Here is a 19,317-nt window from a genome sequence, read left to right as displayed (position 1 = left end):
TAAATTTTGAAATATGTAGAATTCATAAGAACTTTACAAATCTCAATATTAGTCAACATTGAACTTTAATATTGAACAAATGTTACCAAACAAAGTCACCTGATTTATTTAAGTGGGAGTAATTTGGTACATTGAATAAGCCATATTTTTAATAACCTTCCGCATGTATTTTCGTTTTTTTTCTTTGTATTACTTATTATATTTTGAATATTCCACGTATAGGTAGGTAATTGAAATTCCGATGTCCCAATGTTTAAAATTCACATGAGATTATAATAATACTTACACACATATGTAAATACATATGTACATATTTGTGATGTGTTTTCACATAGGTATTTTATTACTTAATTAAGAAAAAAATTTACTTGACTAAAAATTAAAATAGATCTAGATTTTTACATTACAAAATATAATGTTTACAAGATAAATAAAATTTCACTTATGTCGTATGTAGTCATATCTGAATACATACATTTTAATATTTTATCTTAACTTTTCTTTAAAATTTTGATAAGTTGGGGTAGAACATAAGTATGTGAATAATAATTAACGATACTCTAATGCAGGGTTGTCCCATTACCAATTTATAACTAAATATTTTGGCAAACTACATTTTTGACTTAAAATTAATTTTATTGAACTGTTTTACTTACTTTTTAAGTAAAACTCTGTTGTTTTATAATTAGTCAAATATGTGTTAATATATTCTAATTAATCTCTAATTATTACTTTAACGGAAAAAAATTTGAATTGCTTTGTCTTAACAGTAGAAAGATACTAAAATATTTAGATACAAGTTAATAATTAAACAACAAATTTCCATTATTCAATATTATCCATTATTCGTTTATTTTTTAAGGTGTTATATTTCGTTGTGGCCTACTCTAGAATGTGATTTAATTATTCAGATACGCTTGATATTCTTATAGGTAAGTATACTTATTTTGTTATACAAATAAATAAATATAAATACAATTTTTAACCGCAATATCACTATTCTTGCTTTTAATTTATTTAAATAGATCAATTTATTTTGAGTTAGACGGAAAGTCTTTATGCACCTATAATAAAAATTTTTCAATTTGAATTTATTTTAAACTTAGTTCCTGCTCATGGACTATCTATCCTTACACAAAATGTATTACTTCATATTTATATTTAATTAGATACCACCCTACATTATTAATTTTTGATAGTTAGATAAGTATTTTTCTGTCCACATTATGAAATCATATATATAACGCATATTTATAGTAAACGTGCGAGTATTCACGTACATATAATTATTTTACGTTGATAACAATATTGATGGTGACCATGGCCTTCCCTCCATGAATATTGTTTTTTCTACAAAAATCCAAGGGGCCACCGCCCGATTGCTTTTACACCATTTCTAGACCCCCCTGTATATTGTTTATGGTAAAAGCAAGTACAATTTTGAATTTGATTGCAAAACCTTGTGTACAAATTTATTGAAAACTCTAATCTTCATTTTAAAAAGTCAATTATATTATATTTGTCTTTAAAAAAAATTAAGTGCTGTTTTAAGCGACTCGTTTTATTATTATTTATTATTCCACATTTTATATCGTAAATTTAAACCTAACTAATGATTGGGTGTTTGGCTCTCGAAACCGCTGTGTAAAATAATGAATAACACAAACAAAATTATTGTTATTAAAGTTATGGAAACTTACTATGAATTTTACATTATTCATCAATTCAATTTGCATTACGGTGAGTAATATGCAAGGTATATACGTATATTAGCAAGTACTTATAAAATATCGCAAAGTACAAAATAAAATGAAACACATTAATAAGAAAGAATGGGTGGCAGGTAGGACCTATTGAATTTTAAATCATCACTCTTATTTTTATATTACCTAATCACCTATCCAGTTTAACCATTAATTTCTATTTTGAAATGTATTGCATGTTTTAACTACTAATAATATTATCTATGTATGTATGTATGCATATGTGTATGCATATGTGTATACATTAGCTATGATTATTTTGATTGATAACAACTTGCTGCTCTTTAAAGAAAAATTAAGTAAAAAATTTATGTTTACATGTGAATTCTTTGGTGTTCAGAATTATACCAAAACCCAAACGTTATTTAAACTATATATAAGCAAGTAACTTCTTTATTCAAAAACACATTATTATTTCTATTTCTTTATGTATTTTTGAGATTTTTCTCTTCATTCAAAATTTTTATTTTCTCATAAAATTCTAAATTTTAAAAAAAATATCCAGTGGGTAGGCAGATATTTTTTTTCTTTTGAACAGCTTCTTTTTTTCGTAAATCTATGTAAATACACATATTATTCGTATCTATATATTTCACATTACTATTTTAATCTTTACACCCTCTACAATTTTTGTATAAGAATTTATTTTTGTAAACCTGTCTGCTTCTCTTTTTTTAGAACAGAAATTTACTATTCAAAAATCACAAAAAATATACATATGTACATTAATACCTACATATATCATATTAAATATAGATATACATACGTTTATGTACAAATCTTATACAATATATAATATACTTCATATTTATACTTATAAAATAAGAATGAAACAATAAAATTAAGATAAAAATAAGTTCACATGAAAAGGTACATAATAAGAATGTATGCATGTATGTATGTATGAATATCCATTGGTATACGCGTTAAAATGTGTACTTTCCAATTCCAATTAGTAATATAAGATGAAAATCTTCACTAAATTTACAAATGAAAACCAAATTTCATTATTTTCTAATACACAATTATGGAAATAAATCTAGGTATTTTTAGAATTTTATATATATTTTCAAAATGTTTAAAAATACTAAAAATATCACTAACAATATGTAGTTTTTGTTGTCATTTCTAGATGAACAACAAGTAAAAATAAAAATGAAACGAGTAAATAAAACTAAAATAAACCGCCTTCCGCGACACTACTAAGTTCTAACACACCAGACGATTGATTCAATGAAACTGAATTCTAAATTGATAAAATTGAAAGTAAAATATGGAAACAAAAAAGTATGTATTTTGTTCGAAATTCAATTCCATTTGTATTTTGGCCCGTGATATTAACCAATTTCAAAACAATGATTAATAGACATAGAATGTCATAATAAACGTCAAAATTAATAACTAATTGTTTAGATTTTTTGCGATTAGAACACAATGCAGCGCAGCGATTGTAGCAATGTTTATTGCAGCCACGAAGTTATCGCAATAGTTTTTTTTTTTAATTTTGATAATTTTTTTTAATTATTAATTATTAATATATAAGACACAGTTATTTATCATACTTTTAATAAAAAAATATTAGTCGAAATAATATAAAGTTGAATAAACTTCGCATTTAAGCTCAAAAATTTATATAGAAATTGAAATTCTGTATAACTGTAAAACTTCATTCTTTCTTCATAAACGTCACTTAATCTTCAACTATAACTTTAAAATTTTTTAAGTGTTCAAAGCTGTTGGAATTTTTTTAAGAATACATACATGAAAAATCATTAAACTGCTCTACAAAAATTTTTCACTAAAAATTTTATCTTATTTTTTTTAAAATGAAACGGTGAAAGTAGTAATTAGTTAAATCAAGTCGATTCTGTACACTTGGACTTACTGATGGTAACAATGGAAGAATAAGAAAGCTTAAAAGCTGCTGTACAAACTCCAGCTTGCGAAAATCAATTAAAGAAAAAAGAGTTTATATTTATCACTTTACTAGAATAATTTAAGTAAAGACTTTTTGATATTTTTTTCGGCTTATTTCTTTTGTTTTGCAATTTTCTATATTTCACTAATGAATCAAAACAAGACAAATTGTATACGTAGTTACTTGTCTCTCTAGTTAAAACGAATTTTCTATTAAATTTTTTATTAAAGTTTTTCCTCTCTATCAAGAAGTAGTTCATAATGGTTGAGTAGACAATTTCTAATAACAAATAATTACACTGTTAAAATTCGTTAAAAAATGTTTCTTCACTTTAATTGTATTAGATTTCACAATCGCGACTTGCTTGAAGTGAAAACGAATTTCGTTTGGAATATTCGTGTATTTACTGTTGGCAGTATTGTATTTTATTGTAGAAATTAAAACGTCAAGTTAGACAGAAGACGTTAAAAAAAGTAACAAGCACTGGAAAAAATCAAAACAACTCCATTCCGTCGTTTTGGTTTTTTTTATTGACAAATTGTCTTTCAAGGTATTTGGTTGAAAAATTTATTTCGGTGAAAGTATAAAAAATTTTTAAAGTAAAAAAAAATTTTAAATTTTGAAAAAAAAAAACAATTCTCTTAAAAATTTTTTAATTATAAATAGTTGAGTGCAATTAGGCAAAAGAACGTTTAGAAACGAATCAGCTGTTTTCGGAATTCAAAAAAAAAATTTGTTTATAACAAAATATTAAATTTCCTGTGGTTTGTGTAAAATGAGTAAATGTAAACATAAATAATAAAATTGTGATAGTTTTTAAAAAATAAAAGTGATTGAAAAATTTATTAAAAGAAAAAATAGTTTTTCTTAACTTTGTTCACACCCAAAGTGTGACATTTATTTTTCAGTTTTCTTTATTTTTTTTTAAAACCAAAACATAAAAACAATAGAATTAAAAATAATTTAAAACTGCGCACCATTAGAACAATTTTGTGAATCAGAAAAATTCGGTTAAATTAATTTCTTTTTACTTGCATGTTAGCACAATATACTTGCTCATTCTTTTATGAAAACTTTGTGGAAAGTAAACAAAATTTACTTCAACTATTCAACGAAATCAATTTATTCGACAGATATCATTTATTTAGAACTTTTTCAGCCATGTCTACCGCATTCTTGACAGCAATAGCTGTGATTCTTTGTATTCTATTTAGGATACTGAATGTTAATAGCCAACCATTAAAACCAAATGTATGGTGTGTTAATGAATCACTTTTGGATTGCCTTTACAAAATTGCACCCATATTAAAAGAGCCGTAAGTAAAGTTATAAAATTTTATTATTTATGTAAATATTTGGTATTTGAAATTAAAAAATTATGACAATTAAAATACATGTGTACATATGTACCTCGAAACATTTTTTAATTGAATGTTTTCAGCTATTCATCTATACTTTGGAATAAAAAAAAAACGTAGGCTGCCATACCTTAACGAAAACTAAAAAAATTATCTTTGAAATTAATTTTTAAACTGATCATATTTAAATTTGAAACACATGTTATATTAGTAAGTAAGTATGTATTTAGAGGTACAAGCTCTATTATGTTTGTAGCTTAAAGATAATACTCTAAGCTATATATAATACCAAACTACATATAGGTACATAATAAGAAATATAATACCCTAAAACCCTATTAAGTGTTTAGACCTAATAGTGGCCGTGTTCGGCTTTATGAATTTGATTACTATTAATCTTGTAAATAAATTTTGTAATGATATGTCGGAGTAGTACATATATATGTACTTATATTATGTATGTATGAAGCTAGGTATAAAAATAATAATATGTACCACATAATTCGGAATTAGAAAATAGAAATGCAATGTTTTACATTTTTTACTTCTTACTTTATTATTTTACTTTATTAAAAATCAAAAAAAATTTTTTTAAACAAGCTTCAAGAATACTGAGAAGATAACTTAGTGTTATATTTAGTTTAGTAGTTTAGTTTTTATACTATGTGTTAAATATTTAAATTACATTATATTCAATTAATGTTAGAAGTAGCCACTTAGCAAATTATTATCTATTTAAAATATTATACGCAAGTAGGTACATGGGCATATCTAATCAAAATATATGTATGATGTACATATATGTTTGATTTTGATATTTAAAATAAGTACTCATTTAGATAATCCTCTATAATTATTTTACATAATTTATATTAGTAAGTAGGCTATGTAGAAATAAATGATAAAGACACAAATATTAAAAATATTTCTTAGTACATGAGTACTATACAACCCTTTGTGGAATTATATACTCTGTGCGGTTATATTCAGCTCTAACTAGAATTCCACTCGTAGAATCCAACGAATTGCGAACATAACTTCGAAGTAGACTTTTTAATGATCACAAATTCGTGGCTAAACCATTTAAGTATCGGAGGTTCGAAATAAGTAATTTATTTCAACTATCAAAATAATGTTTGTTTCAACTATCAAGTATATTATTTCGAATTTTGCAGCTTTTTTAGTTTTTGAATATTTTTGAAAAGTGGAAAAAATTTTTTTTTTCGCAATATGAATTAAGTTGCTTTCTTAGTAGCTGTTAGAGTAACTTAAACTCAAACAAAAATATTCAAAATTTAAAAATTTAATACGATTATTCTCTTTAAATTGCTTGTTACGAGTGATTATTTCTTTCCGAACACTTTTGAGGGTAATTTTCACTACGAATGTAATTAATGATTATCACGAATATTTGGAGCAGAATTTTAATAATTCGAAATTTATAACATGATATGCGTAATTTTGCGAATTTCAGAGCTACAAACCAAATTCATGATAGGGTTGATTATCTTTTAGTTTTAAATTTGGAATAACAAAACAGTGTCCACAAGATAAACCTTAACTTATAATTTCTTTGAAGAAGAAACTTATAAATTATTTGGAAAAGGAATTTTATAGATATTAATAAGTAATTTTATAAAATGAGGTACACAATTTACGTATATCTCAAAATTAGCGTACTAAGTGTTATACATTATTGGTACTGTTAGAAAAGTTTTATTAACATTATTAAAAATAACAAATATTTAGTAAAAAAGATTTCAATTTTGTTGCTTATGCTAAGTAAATGATTACTTAGCATAAGCAATTAACACTTATTAAATCATATAAAACATTGTATAACATTTAAATATTACATAAATATTTTAATAATAAAAATTTAAATGTAAAAACAAAAACTGTTATGCAACATTACAGAAGGATACGCCACGTAAAAAAAATTTAGTGTATACACCCGCTAACTAGTATATTTCATTATTGTTGTTTCTAATCATACACATATGTGTGTACATAGCATTAATTATTGAATTATAAAAACAAATACGTGACACCGGCATTTTAATATTTCATTTTGTTTGTGAATACATTCATTTATAATTTTGTCTGATTAAAAGGCAATAAATTTTATTTGTTTAAAAACGTTGGTATATTATGTAGGTAAATTCAAATTTGTTAAATGGTTTAATACAGAATGATGTACATATGTATGTATTGTTGTATCTTATTATTGTTATTCCTATTAAATATATATAACTATTTGTTTTATTATACTCTTTGAATGAATCATAAATACCTTTTTCGTATATGATTTTCTGTTTTTCGTTTACTTAATTCATAACTATTCAATTGAGTCATGGTGTATGTATGTATGTATTCAAATATTTATTATTATTATTAAATTTTAAAGATAAAATTGTGTTTAAGCACAATTAACTTTCAAAAGGTAAATGTAATGGGAGTATACGTAAATCTAAACGCAAATCAGATCAATTTTGTCAATTGTATTCATATCAAAATTTAAAAACGCGTTCATTATTTTAAACTACTTATGTAATTGTAAAAATATATTTGTGAATTTGTGATAACATTTGTGAAAATGTTTGCTCATTTTCTAGATTTTTTAAAAACACCTATATGCATAATGACCATAATTAATATTAATAACCATAATTAATATTAATAACAATAATTAATATTAATTCAAGCAACTCTTATCACTAAATTATTATTCACTTGGTATTAAAAACGTGATCCCGCAAAATCAATATTGTTATATAAGTAGTACCAATATATTACTCTACCAATGATTATAAAGTTGAGTATACAAATTTCAACTAATAAGGTATGCATTAAAATTAAAAAAAAAATTTAAATTGTTTTGATCAAATTGTACAAATTAAGTCACAAGACTAATACAAACAACCAGATATGTACTGGATTTCATAAGAATTTCCTCATTTGGAGCTGGATACGCAAATAATTTGCAGTATAATAACAAAGCCCTATTCATATATTTATATCAATAATCATGGATGTGATGCATACTATTCAAAATGTGTCATAAAGTGTAACTGTGAACTAGACTCCTAAAGGATTTCCTACAGTTTTGTGACCATGCAATATTTTCGATTTTGTAGATACTATTTTTGGGAAATTTTATAATATAAAATTTAAAGCTTTCCTAAAACAAACTACTTGTACAAATAAGTAAAAATTAATGTTATTTAAATCAATAATGATTTTTTTATTAGAATTTTTAAAAATTATTGATATAGAATAAATTTATTTTTAAGTTCCATTCATATTTTGAAACATTTTATTTCTTTATTTAATTTATACTTAAGTACTAATGAATACAATAAAATATTTATATATAAATGCCGATTAACTTACAAAAGATATTCATTATAATTAGGAAATAATCTAAGCTTTCATAACAATATTTAATAAAAAAACTCTGATAATATTTTATATAAATATTGAGGAGATAAGATAAGAATTGTGACTAAGTCTTAAAATAAAAATAATAATTAAAATAAAAAGCATATAGTAACAGAATTTTTTTTTTAATGGTAAACATTTTGTTTCATGGGAAAATATGCGCAAGAGTGATGAAATTTCTGGAAATGCAAAACTATTATTGCATAGAAATGAGGAAGAATATTATATTTTCTCCAATATTAATTTTATAAATTAATACAAAAACCATTAGGAAAAAGAGTGTTTTTTCAGATAAGTATCAACGTTATTGTACGTTATAATAATATGGTTTAACTTTATCCAAAATTATATAAATAGGCAAGAACTTCGTCATTATTAATTCTTGGTTTTGTTTTTATTCGATCGAAATTTGATTAATTTAGTTTACTTAGGGCTGCAGTTACGGATAAACGTGTATGAAGCTACAATTTATATTGACATTTTCTTTCAACTTTATGGCAGTTTTACTTAAGATATCAGTAATTCCGGCACTTTTTCCAGAAATAAAACTAGAAATGAAAATAAAGAAAATTCCCCTATATTAAAGTTTACTTTTTACTCTTAAGTAATCATTTTTTTTGTTTCTTAAAAAACATGTGCTTAAGTGAGTACTTAGTTAAGTATAGTACAAATATGCGGAATGGATGGAAAACGATAATATTATTTTTGCTTCAAAAGTATTTAATAAAATTATTTTTGCTACATTAAACCTACTTATATGTGGTACTTAAAGTGTGATCTAACTCTAATTGTTTTTAGCTTATAATCATATCAGAAACTTAGAAGGGAGGAAAATAACAAAAATTTGACTTCTTTATAACTATTGTAAATACAATATATGCATATTTCTGCTCTTAATATTTTCTATAATTTCCATCAACATTAATATTTTCATGCTTTCTCGAAATTAAAAAGTGAACTAAGTAATTTTAAAAATAATTCTGAACGGAACATTTATTTCGCACGATTCTTTACAGTAAAATTAATTCATAAAAAACTTTATTCAAATTATTGCAGGGATTAATTAAGTGATTAATTTATTGCGTAATAGTTATTATTAAATTCTTAAATTATTACTCAAAAGCTCGGTGTTATCGTTACGTATAGCGGTAAAATTTATTCAAGCTAATATAAAAGTAAATTTTATATAAGCATGTAACAATGTAATTTTGCAATTAAATAGAAAATTTTTTTATTTTTTATAGTTTTCTTAAAAAAATTAGTTTTTTAAGTGTTCATTATGTCAAACGCCCTGTATCTACACATATACTCAATCAATACATTGTCAGATTATCTCATCCGTTATAAAACATTTATTACGGAATTTTATATCTTATCGAAAGTCATTATCACACCGCATTAGGTGGGTTATTTATTGAATATAAAACACATATGTAGATAGTGAACTTAATTTTTCTTTTAATTAGCTATCATTTTTGTAATCGGTAAAAAAATGTCGTGTGTCCGTTTAAAGAAAAAATGCCCTAAAATAACATTATTTGTAGTATAGGCATAGGTACATATGTACATATATTAAATACTAACTAGCACACATGTAGTACCGTGACTTCAATAATGCGCTTAAGACGTAAAATTTTACAAAGTATCAAATTCCAAAAAGTTTACTAAAAGCTCTTGACATTGTACACTTTTCCAAAATGCGTTTTATACGTAATGGAGACGTAAAATAAAAGTAAATCGGGTATCGAAAAAATCGAGCACGCTTTTCTTATACCTTGTCATATAAATGTTACCAGAAATAACCGATAAAATAAACTAACATATATTTTCAGCAATAAAGTGGTAGCTATCAAGTTTTTTCCAAAAGAAAGCATAATTTTTTCCAAAATAAAGCATAAGCAAAATGCTATTTTTCCAGTGGTGTGGTAACGTTTGTTAGTTATACAAAATTTAGTGTCATTTGTCATATTTCAAATTCATAAACAAAAAAGTTTTTTGAAAACATTCACGTATATGTTATTTTTAAAATTTGAAAAAAATGGAAAAAGAGCAGTAAGTTACGAGTATACCCTTAATTCATTAAATGTAATCTTGATTTTGACATTTAATTTTTGCAGTAATAAGAAATGTATCTCTTTTGCTTTCTTAATGTTATAATTTGTTTAATTTTATTAAAAGTGCTGCAACTACTTGAACTGTTGCTACTATTAAAATCAATTGAATTATTTACAACAATATTTACGAACACATTCATTTTTTTAAAATTAACATTTGCACAGAACTTTAAATTAAAATTTTCAAACAAATGTCAAAGTTGTATTGATATGGTAAAAATTGTATTCCAAAATGTATCAAAAGCTTTAGTAGTTTTTTTTACAATGTAAAGGTATTGAAAGCTCTGAGACGGTACTAATACCGTATTAATACCGTACTTAAATCTTTTTTAAAGCATTATTGAAGTCACGGGTACATATAATTTTACAACAATACACACTCAAAATTTCGTAGTTCGTACATTTTTTCATAAACTCCTGTAATGTACTCTTATAATATAAAGATGGCTTTGATTTATTACATATACACATATATTCGTGCACATGTAATTATATACATATATGTGGTAATTTCTTAAATCCTTTTTCTTTTTTCCTTAAAGAAATATTGATTATTTTTGTTACGTACTTACTTACTTATACTTATGTTTTGTTATGTACTTATTTAATTATTTTAGTACTTTTATTAAATTAATTAAAAAGTAGATCTATAGAATCGTGATTATGAAAGTTTTGTCAAAATAATTTATTTAGCCATATTAGATCTAAATATTATAATATTCTCGTATTTTATCACAGTACAAATAATTATAGGCATGTTAAATAATAGAGGTGCCACAAATCATTTTAGCAATGTCTCAAGATTTGCCACCTTGACTCACTGACCCCAGGAGTCTTAACAAAATTTTATAATGCTACGCGTTAATCATTTTATATAAGTTTCTAAAACGCAAGGAAGAATAAATTGTGTATTCAAAAAATTATGGATGCTCTTTGAAAATTTTTGACGATAATTATTACCTGCGTTAGTTAATATTTAAATTAACTAATATTAAAATTACTTTTGACAATTTGCATAGGTTTCGGTGTAGCGAATTGGCATAAACTTAAAATTTTAATGAGAATATCAATTTAAAACGAAATGTCAACGTCAAAAAATTAAAATTTGCATTCCGAAGTGTAAAAAAAAAAATTTTTCCTTGACAATGGGGTGTCATTTTAATTAGTTTTGGATTCAAATACGGTTTAAAGGCGGTTTGACAATATGACTTTATTTTTTACAATACGTTCTGATACCTTAGGAACTGTAATAAAAACTATATAACAACCTAAATCTTATGTAATCTTAAATTGTATTTCAAATTCTAAAAACTTTTATTTTAAAATTTATAAATTAATTTTTAAATTAATTTCAGGGTTAGGAAAATTGTTGATTTCGCAATTATTTCCGAAATTTTATTAGTAGTGCATCTTTTATATAAAATTTTCTTCCTCCATGAAAAATTATTCTTAAACCTTATAAGCAAATCAAAATACAAATGCTTTTTTAATAAAACAGAATATTTCGAAAATTGAATTTTTTTAAATAATAAAATTTTGAAAAAAAAAATTTGCCTTAAATTGTATGATTTTAGTTTTTCCCTTATTAAGGCTAATCCGATAAAGTTGACAAATATTAAAACTACACACCTATATTTGAATATTTCACCATACTTAGACATATTTAAAAAATTATTCAATTGTAACGTAGTAAAAATACTTAAAAGGATATCTTTTATCATGTTGACACACACACGTATTATTATATGTATACATAATGCATAGACAGCATTATTATTATTTCAATTAATTTCACGTCCTGTGAAAGCAAAAATCATATTAATGATGATTGATGATCATAAAATATTTCATCATTTAAAAAAACCAACGAAAATTCCATGAAAATTTTTACATACACACATAATAATTATGAAAATTGAAAAATAATGCCAGATTTTTATTTGAAAAGGAAAATTTGTTTTTTTTTTTGTCATGTTTGAGCAGTAGGAGAGCATTATGGTTATTATGAGTAAATGTAAATGTATTTAATAATAGTTCAAGGGCGACAATATTCCATTTTATATTTTTATAAAATTTCATTTATACTTCTTTATTATTTTTGAAATTTTCAATATCATTCAAAAACTTCATTATGTTCCAATTTACATTTACATGCTTTTCTATAGTCTTTCTGGTAATAAAAAGGTGTCTTAATGTCTAATATGGTTAACATGAAAGGATACTCACCCCTGCAAGTATAACTTCTTTTTAAATAAAATTTGTTGAACAAAGAAATTACATGAGAAGCATAATTTTAATATTTCATTGTTGACATTTAGTATTAAAAAAAGAAATCAATAAAATATCCCAAGCCCCTTTAAGTAATTTTACTTTTGTGTCTTTGTTTTTCTTTTGACAAACAAAATAATCATTTTGTTTTAGAATTTTCTATTATACACTCATATTCATTATAAAAATTTTGTAAATGTGATTATAATCACAATTTAAGTGGAGAAGGCAACGTTTCTTTTATGGTTACTTTGAACTTTTTTTGTTTATATTAAAAATTCACTCCAAAATTTGTTCTTAATAGATAGGAAAACTTTTCTTTATAACCTTCCTTAATGTTTATTAATATATTTTTTTTTTTTTTTGTTAAGATCTATGGGTTAAAAGGAAAAACTCTTAAATGGATAGCAATTTATTTTAACAAGGATTTTTAAGCTCAAGAAAATTTAATTTTCGATAAATTTAAATTTCGATAAAGGGGGAACGGAGTACGCAAATATTTTTGATGAAAATTGAGTCTATAGATTAAAAAAATTTGTACAAAATATATTTAGTATAAAATTTTTAATTAGTTTTTAAGTAAATTAGCGTGACTCAACATTATTTTTATTTTATAGCATAACCTACCAACACAAATTTGATACTTGTAGTACAATGAATTTGTGATAAAAAATTAATGTTTTTTAGTTTTCAAAAAATATCCAATATTTTTATTGTGAAAATTTCCATTTTTTTGGGCAGTATCGAATTTTATAGTTAAATTTTGTTGAATAACAATTAGTACTTGTTTCAATGTTTTTTTAGTAATCAAGTCGGATATTATGCATAATCCAAAATAATAAGCAAAACAAAATATATTGGTGATTTTACAAAAGTTTCATAAATTTTGAATCCTAATTATAAATTGAGTGAGGTTAACCCAACTAAATTGAAAAAATGAACTATTAATGACTACGAATACACCTTAATAGGTCTTCTTTAAGGTTTACTGCAAACATTAAATATTCCAACAGTACATTGCAAAATTTTCAAAAATTAAAAGTTTCTGTATTAGTTAATTGAGTTAAAGTCGTCAATAAAATTCTCACTCGTTTTAAATTTCCGTGATGAGAGAAGATAAATCCCATAACACAAACGTTTTAAAAAAAAAAATATGAAGTTTCTGCTTCATAAAAAAAGAAACAAATTTACCAAACTTACTTAAAAGTGAATGAGAGAATTGGCTTTGTAAGAGTATTGAATATTTTTCGATTGCAACCGATTGCATATATGTATATTAGTTCTTGAGACTTGGCTGTTTATTGTATAAGATTTTGAAAACTTTAGCAAATAAAAAACCACTTACTACACATTTTTATTTAACACTTCGCATATTTAAATAAACGATAAGAAAAGTTACGTAATGAATTTTGTCGCTAAGTATTTCAGAAAATAAAAGTGATTATCTAATTTATTTTTCAATTTAACAAATTTATAATTGAATTTAAAACTTTTGTAATTGTGAACATGTAATTTTATATTGCAGTGCTTACACACACCCACAATTATGTTTGACAATTTATATTTAATTAAAAAGTAATAAATTTCACACTACGCGATTATAGTCTTATATATGCAGTGTTACACATACATGTACATATAACACAATATTTTTATATATATATATATATTAATTGTTAATTAAATATACTAATATTCAATAAAATTTTTATTTTATGAGTGCTGCGGGTGAATATTAAAATTTACCCTGATTCTCCGTTAATGTGATCTAATGCTATTATTAAAAGTAATATGAATTTTCCTATATAACGGGGAACACAAGGAATGTGTGAGGAAAACGTGTTATTTTAGAATTAAATCAAAAACAAAATGAAAAAAGAATCCAATTTAATTTAATTTCAGATAATTTTTCTAAAGACTTTATTGAAAAAATACTTCAGTATTATTTCATTCCTCTCAATTATTTCTGAATTGTTATCATCAAATTATTTATTTGTCATATTCGCATATTACTTTGCTACTTTTTTTAATTTTGTTTTTTGAACTTTCACATCTCACAAACATTTTTTTAATCTTTAATAATTCCAATTTATTCATCTTTGATCTGTAATTGTGTTAATTTAAGATTTTTCATTTGATTGATGTTTATAATGTGCTCATGTCGAAGCCTATATATATATATATATATATATATATATATATATATATATATATATATATATAGGCTAAATTTTTATAGTATATAGTAGAAATATTTGTGCAGACGTGTTGTGAATGGACGTATGGTAGAACGTAATAAAACGTGTATATTGTCCATGAATGTATAAAAAAATTTAATAGTTGGAATAAAAAGCATTTGCTTAGAAAGATTACTGTTAAGATTTCTTGTTCTTATTGATTAAAGTTTTAAAATCGTCATTTGTTACTACATGGTGTTTGTAAAATAATAGTACGTTATTTTTGAACAAAGAAAGTTTAGATAAAATTTGATTGCCACCGTACTTTTTAAATTTATCCTTGTAACATGCAATAAAATATCGAACTGTTGTGGCAAATATGAATTTCCTTAAAAAATGCAATTTCGCCTAGATGCACTTGTAATAAGATAATTATTAAAATAAAAATTTATATTAAAATTTTAACTAAAAAAAATTCGCTATTTTCTCGAAACTGATCTTTTGCAGTTGTCTCATTGCTGACGTAAGAGTGTGATATAAATATATCGATCAGTTTTATCACTAATTTCTATGTTTAATGAGAACCATTTGTATTCAAAAACAAAATATAACGGACGAATTTTTGTTCATTTTAATCAATTGGATGTCTTTCGAGGATTTTTTTGACTTTACAACTGATCAAGATGAAATATGACGAAAATAAGAACTTGTCATATAGGATATAGGACAATAGACGAAACTTTGTTAAAGAATTAAAATGCATACTGCTTTCGGTTTGCTACATTAATATTTTACATTATACTTGGCATTAAGATGCTTAAAACTTAAAATTTAAAATTTAAATTGAAATTAATTATTTGCCAAAAACTAAGGATAGTTGAGAAAATTTCCTTGACTTTTTACTTAGTAGTTTTTATACAACTAGTTTTGTTGTGTATACATCGCCAGTAAAATGCTACAAATTATATATGTTTAGGGACCCAGTAAATAATTACATTGAAATGTCTTTTTTTTGTTCTTTGAATATATTGTAGTTTTATAGCCTAGCGGAATATTATATTGAAACGGAATTCCTACGTAATATTTGGTAAAAATTCACTTTTATCTATTCTTTATGACACACAAAATAAAAAAAATTATTCCATAATTTTCAGCATACAAAAGCACGTTTAAAAAAGCAATTAGCCAACAACGTGAATCAAATTAATCAAATCATTATAATTGAAATTTAAGTTGAAAGTCATTCCAATTTTATTGGTCAAATTTTTATATATTTACTAATTAAGTATGAGAAATTAAGAGAATATGAAAATGTAATACTTATGCACTTGCAATTTAAACTATTTATAGTTGTTTGAGTGAATAGAAATGCAGAAAAAAATTTCTATGCCGTATACGTTTTTCTATTTTATTTTTTCATTTTACGTTTTGTGTTTCTATTAATTTTGTTTTTTATATAAGAGCAATTTGTTTTCATAATTTCATGCCGTATATTTTTAAAAAACGTTTTTTTAATTAATAAATCGAATATTTAATTTTATTTTTGCTTTCATTGTATTTTATATATATGTATATGTAATTTTAAAATTTAAATTTAAATGGGGATAAGAAATGTAAATGAAATTAGAATGTATTGTTATTTAAATTACACACATAGTTCACAACTATGAGAAAAGTCTTTATGTCACGTATGCAAATGCAATGTGCTATGTGTATATGCATATGTATTGGTCTATGTAATATTTCGAAACAGGATGCGTATTAGGTCTTAATTTTTGTATTATAGACTTCAATATACTTTGGTTTACTAATAATTTTGTTTGTTGAGTTTTTTAATATTGTTGATTTTATTGATTGAACAATAATCAAATATATTAAATAATAATATCTTTAATTTTTGCTATCATTTATACAACTTTTTAGTTAAATGTCAATCTAGTAATCGGTTTTTCATAATAAGCCTAAATTTATCGTATCCATAGAAAATTACTTTCAGATGGCCAAATGTTACCATACGAAACTTTTGATTTGGAAGTTAATTAAAATTTTTTCAATATTCGAAAATTTCGTATTGTGGCAATTTTATTCTATCAGTCAACAAAATTTCCAAAGCTTTATCAATTTTTATATTGTATAAAATATTTTTCCTTTTATATAGGAAGTACAAATAATGCTTTTTATAAAGTTAGATGTGAGGGCTACAAGAATGTCAAGTGATTCTCATTCTGAATTCTGAAAAAAAATTAAGTTTTAAACACATCGCAGGACGTCACAACAGAACTTCGGACTTGTCTCCACGTAAGTCGAATTATTGCCTTTTTCTGCTTGTCTCGTAATCCTTTAGATAAAGTCGAAAGATTTTATTCTCTACCTAATAATCTATTATTTTATATATGTATGTTACTGTATTAAGTAAGTTTTCAGAAAGTTTTTTTTAGTAAGATTATTTAAAAAAGTAAGCCAGACTTAAAAACCTTACTTTAAGCTTTTAAATATGGCAGACATTCTGGCCCTATAGCCAATATATATAAATTCAGATAATATGAAAAAGAAATTCAAAGGCAATGTTGAAACTGAGTTTGAAAATTAACAAAAAATTATTTTTACGAATAATTTAACTTTAAAATTTCAAACCTTATTTTAAAAAAATTTTATTGATTGATTCATTCAAAGTTTCTATACTGCGTAGAAAATAAATGTATCTTTGACAAACCAACACGCCAATTTTATTCAAATGAACTCATTTAAAAATATTCTTTCACTTTTTTTCTTGTTTTTTAATTAGTTTCCAGAGTCTCTTATGAATTCTACTCGAGACTTTTTGATTACTCAATGTATTCAACTCAAGTGTACTTGTATAAATAATCAAATGCGAAGATGAAAAAAAATGTCCCTGATGATATGCAATGATAATTTATAATTTCATAAAAAAAAAATTTTTCTAATGTAATATCCTTTTTTGCATTCCAATATTCAATTTTTATTTCTTTCTTGTTTTTTTTTCAAACATGTACAAGTATGTATTGTGTTAGCGTAGCCTTATTTCCATATTATATGTATAAATTACATTGATATGCATAAATGTATATAAAAGTGTCTGTATGTGTGAAACTTTGAAAGTGAGTAGGAAAATTCTAAAATGCATAACATAATCGTGTTATAAGGAAATTGAAATATGAATCAAACTAATGGTATTCTTTATTAAAGACCTCATTTTCCTGTAATATTTATCGATTAACAACATTATGTTTTCATTCTTTAAAAACCATAAAACTTAAACGAATCAAAAAGTAAATTTATTTCATTCAGTTGTCAAAGAAATACAATATCTTTGAATTAAGCGAATTTGGCTGTCATTATTAGTTATAGACACTGCGTTATGAGTTGGAAACATCGCTGTTGTGATTATCGCTCTCTTTACGAATTTTAATTACAATTTAAACAAAAGCTTGTTAATTAAATTATTGAAATTATTGGAGCACCTGTTAGAATTAAATAAAAATAAACATTTTGACTATGAACTGTTGTAGAAGCTTCGAATAAAATGAAGCCCACCCTCCCACACAAAACTCCTTTTCGGAAAACTCTTTGAAATTAGCTAATAATGCAAAGAAACATATTCAATAGCGTTAATTTTAGCATTAAATCAGCTGGAAATGAACCCTTCATAATCCATACAATTATTAAAAATATGTACATAATTTTTTATGTCTCATCAATGAGAATTTGTGCAATTGTGCACGTCGAATAATCATAGATAGATGAATGTACAAAATAATAAAATTTGTTTATTCATATTTTCTGCTAAGTTCTAACCCATAGGAATTCTCTATCACAAATGCTTATGCATATACTCGTACCTATGAATGTAAATATGTATGTATGTATGCATGTAAATAAAATTCAATTTTATTGTTACCGGAATAACGGCACGCGCATTTAATACTTTTTTTTCAACATATCATCATTATTTGCATGTTTTCAAATAATTTTTCATGTATGCACATATATTGCTTGGGTTGAAATCGTTTTGTGTCACGTGGAATATCTTGATGTTATTTGAATATTTATTAATGTAGGATTGCAATTTTATTTTGTTTTCTTTCATTTCTTTTTTAAATTCAAACAAAATCCATAGACTATAGTATAACAATATGATAATAAAGCCTATGCCCTCATATATACCATGTAAAATAAAATGCACCTACAGATTGTATACTTTGTGTGTACTTTCTGTGCCTGTGTTAGTATGTATAAAAAATATTGAAAATGCGGATG

General features: G+C 24.0%; 2 protein-coding genes across 2 annotated transcripts in view; one reads left to right on the top strand and one right to left on the bottom strand.

Annotated features, from left to right (window-relative positions):
• LOC129615331 (vinculin) overlaps positions 1-2,991 on the bottom strand; it is a 31,735-nt gene extending 28,744 nt beyond the window's left edge. The window contains exon 1 of the mRNA XM_055530475.1: positions 2,868-2,991. Within this exon, the coding sequence (XP_055386450.1) occupies positions 2,868-2,889 (22 nt within the window). The 5' untranslated portion in view covers positions 2,890-2,991. The remainder of the gene's footprint in view (positions 1-2,867) is intronic.
• Positions 2,992-4,230: 1,239 nt separating this feature from the next.
• LOC129615093 (abhydrolase domain-containing protein 2) overlaps positions 4,231-19,317 on the top strand; it is a 51,003-nt gene continuing 35,916 nt past the window's right edge. The window contains exon 1 of the mRNA XM_055530159.1: positions 4,231-4,997. Coding sequence (XP_055386134.1) covers positions 4,717-4,997 — 281 coding nt within the window. The 5' untranslated portion in view covers positions 4,231-4,716. The remainder of the gene's footprint in view (positions 4,998-19,317) is intronic.

The sequence above is a fragment of the Condylostylus longicornis genome, unplaced genomic scaffold (genome assembly GCF_029603195.1).
Source record: "Condylostylus longicornis isolate FDR11 unplaced genomic scaffold, ASM2960319v2 ptg000135l, whole genome shotgun sequence".
NCBI classification, from domain to species: Eukaryota; Metazoa; Arthropoda; class Insecta; order Diptera; family Dolichopodidae; genus Condylostylus; species Condylostylus longicornis.
This window is presented reverse-complemented; position numbering and strand designations above follow the sequence as displayed.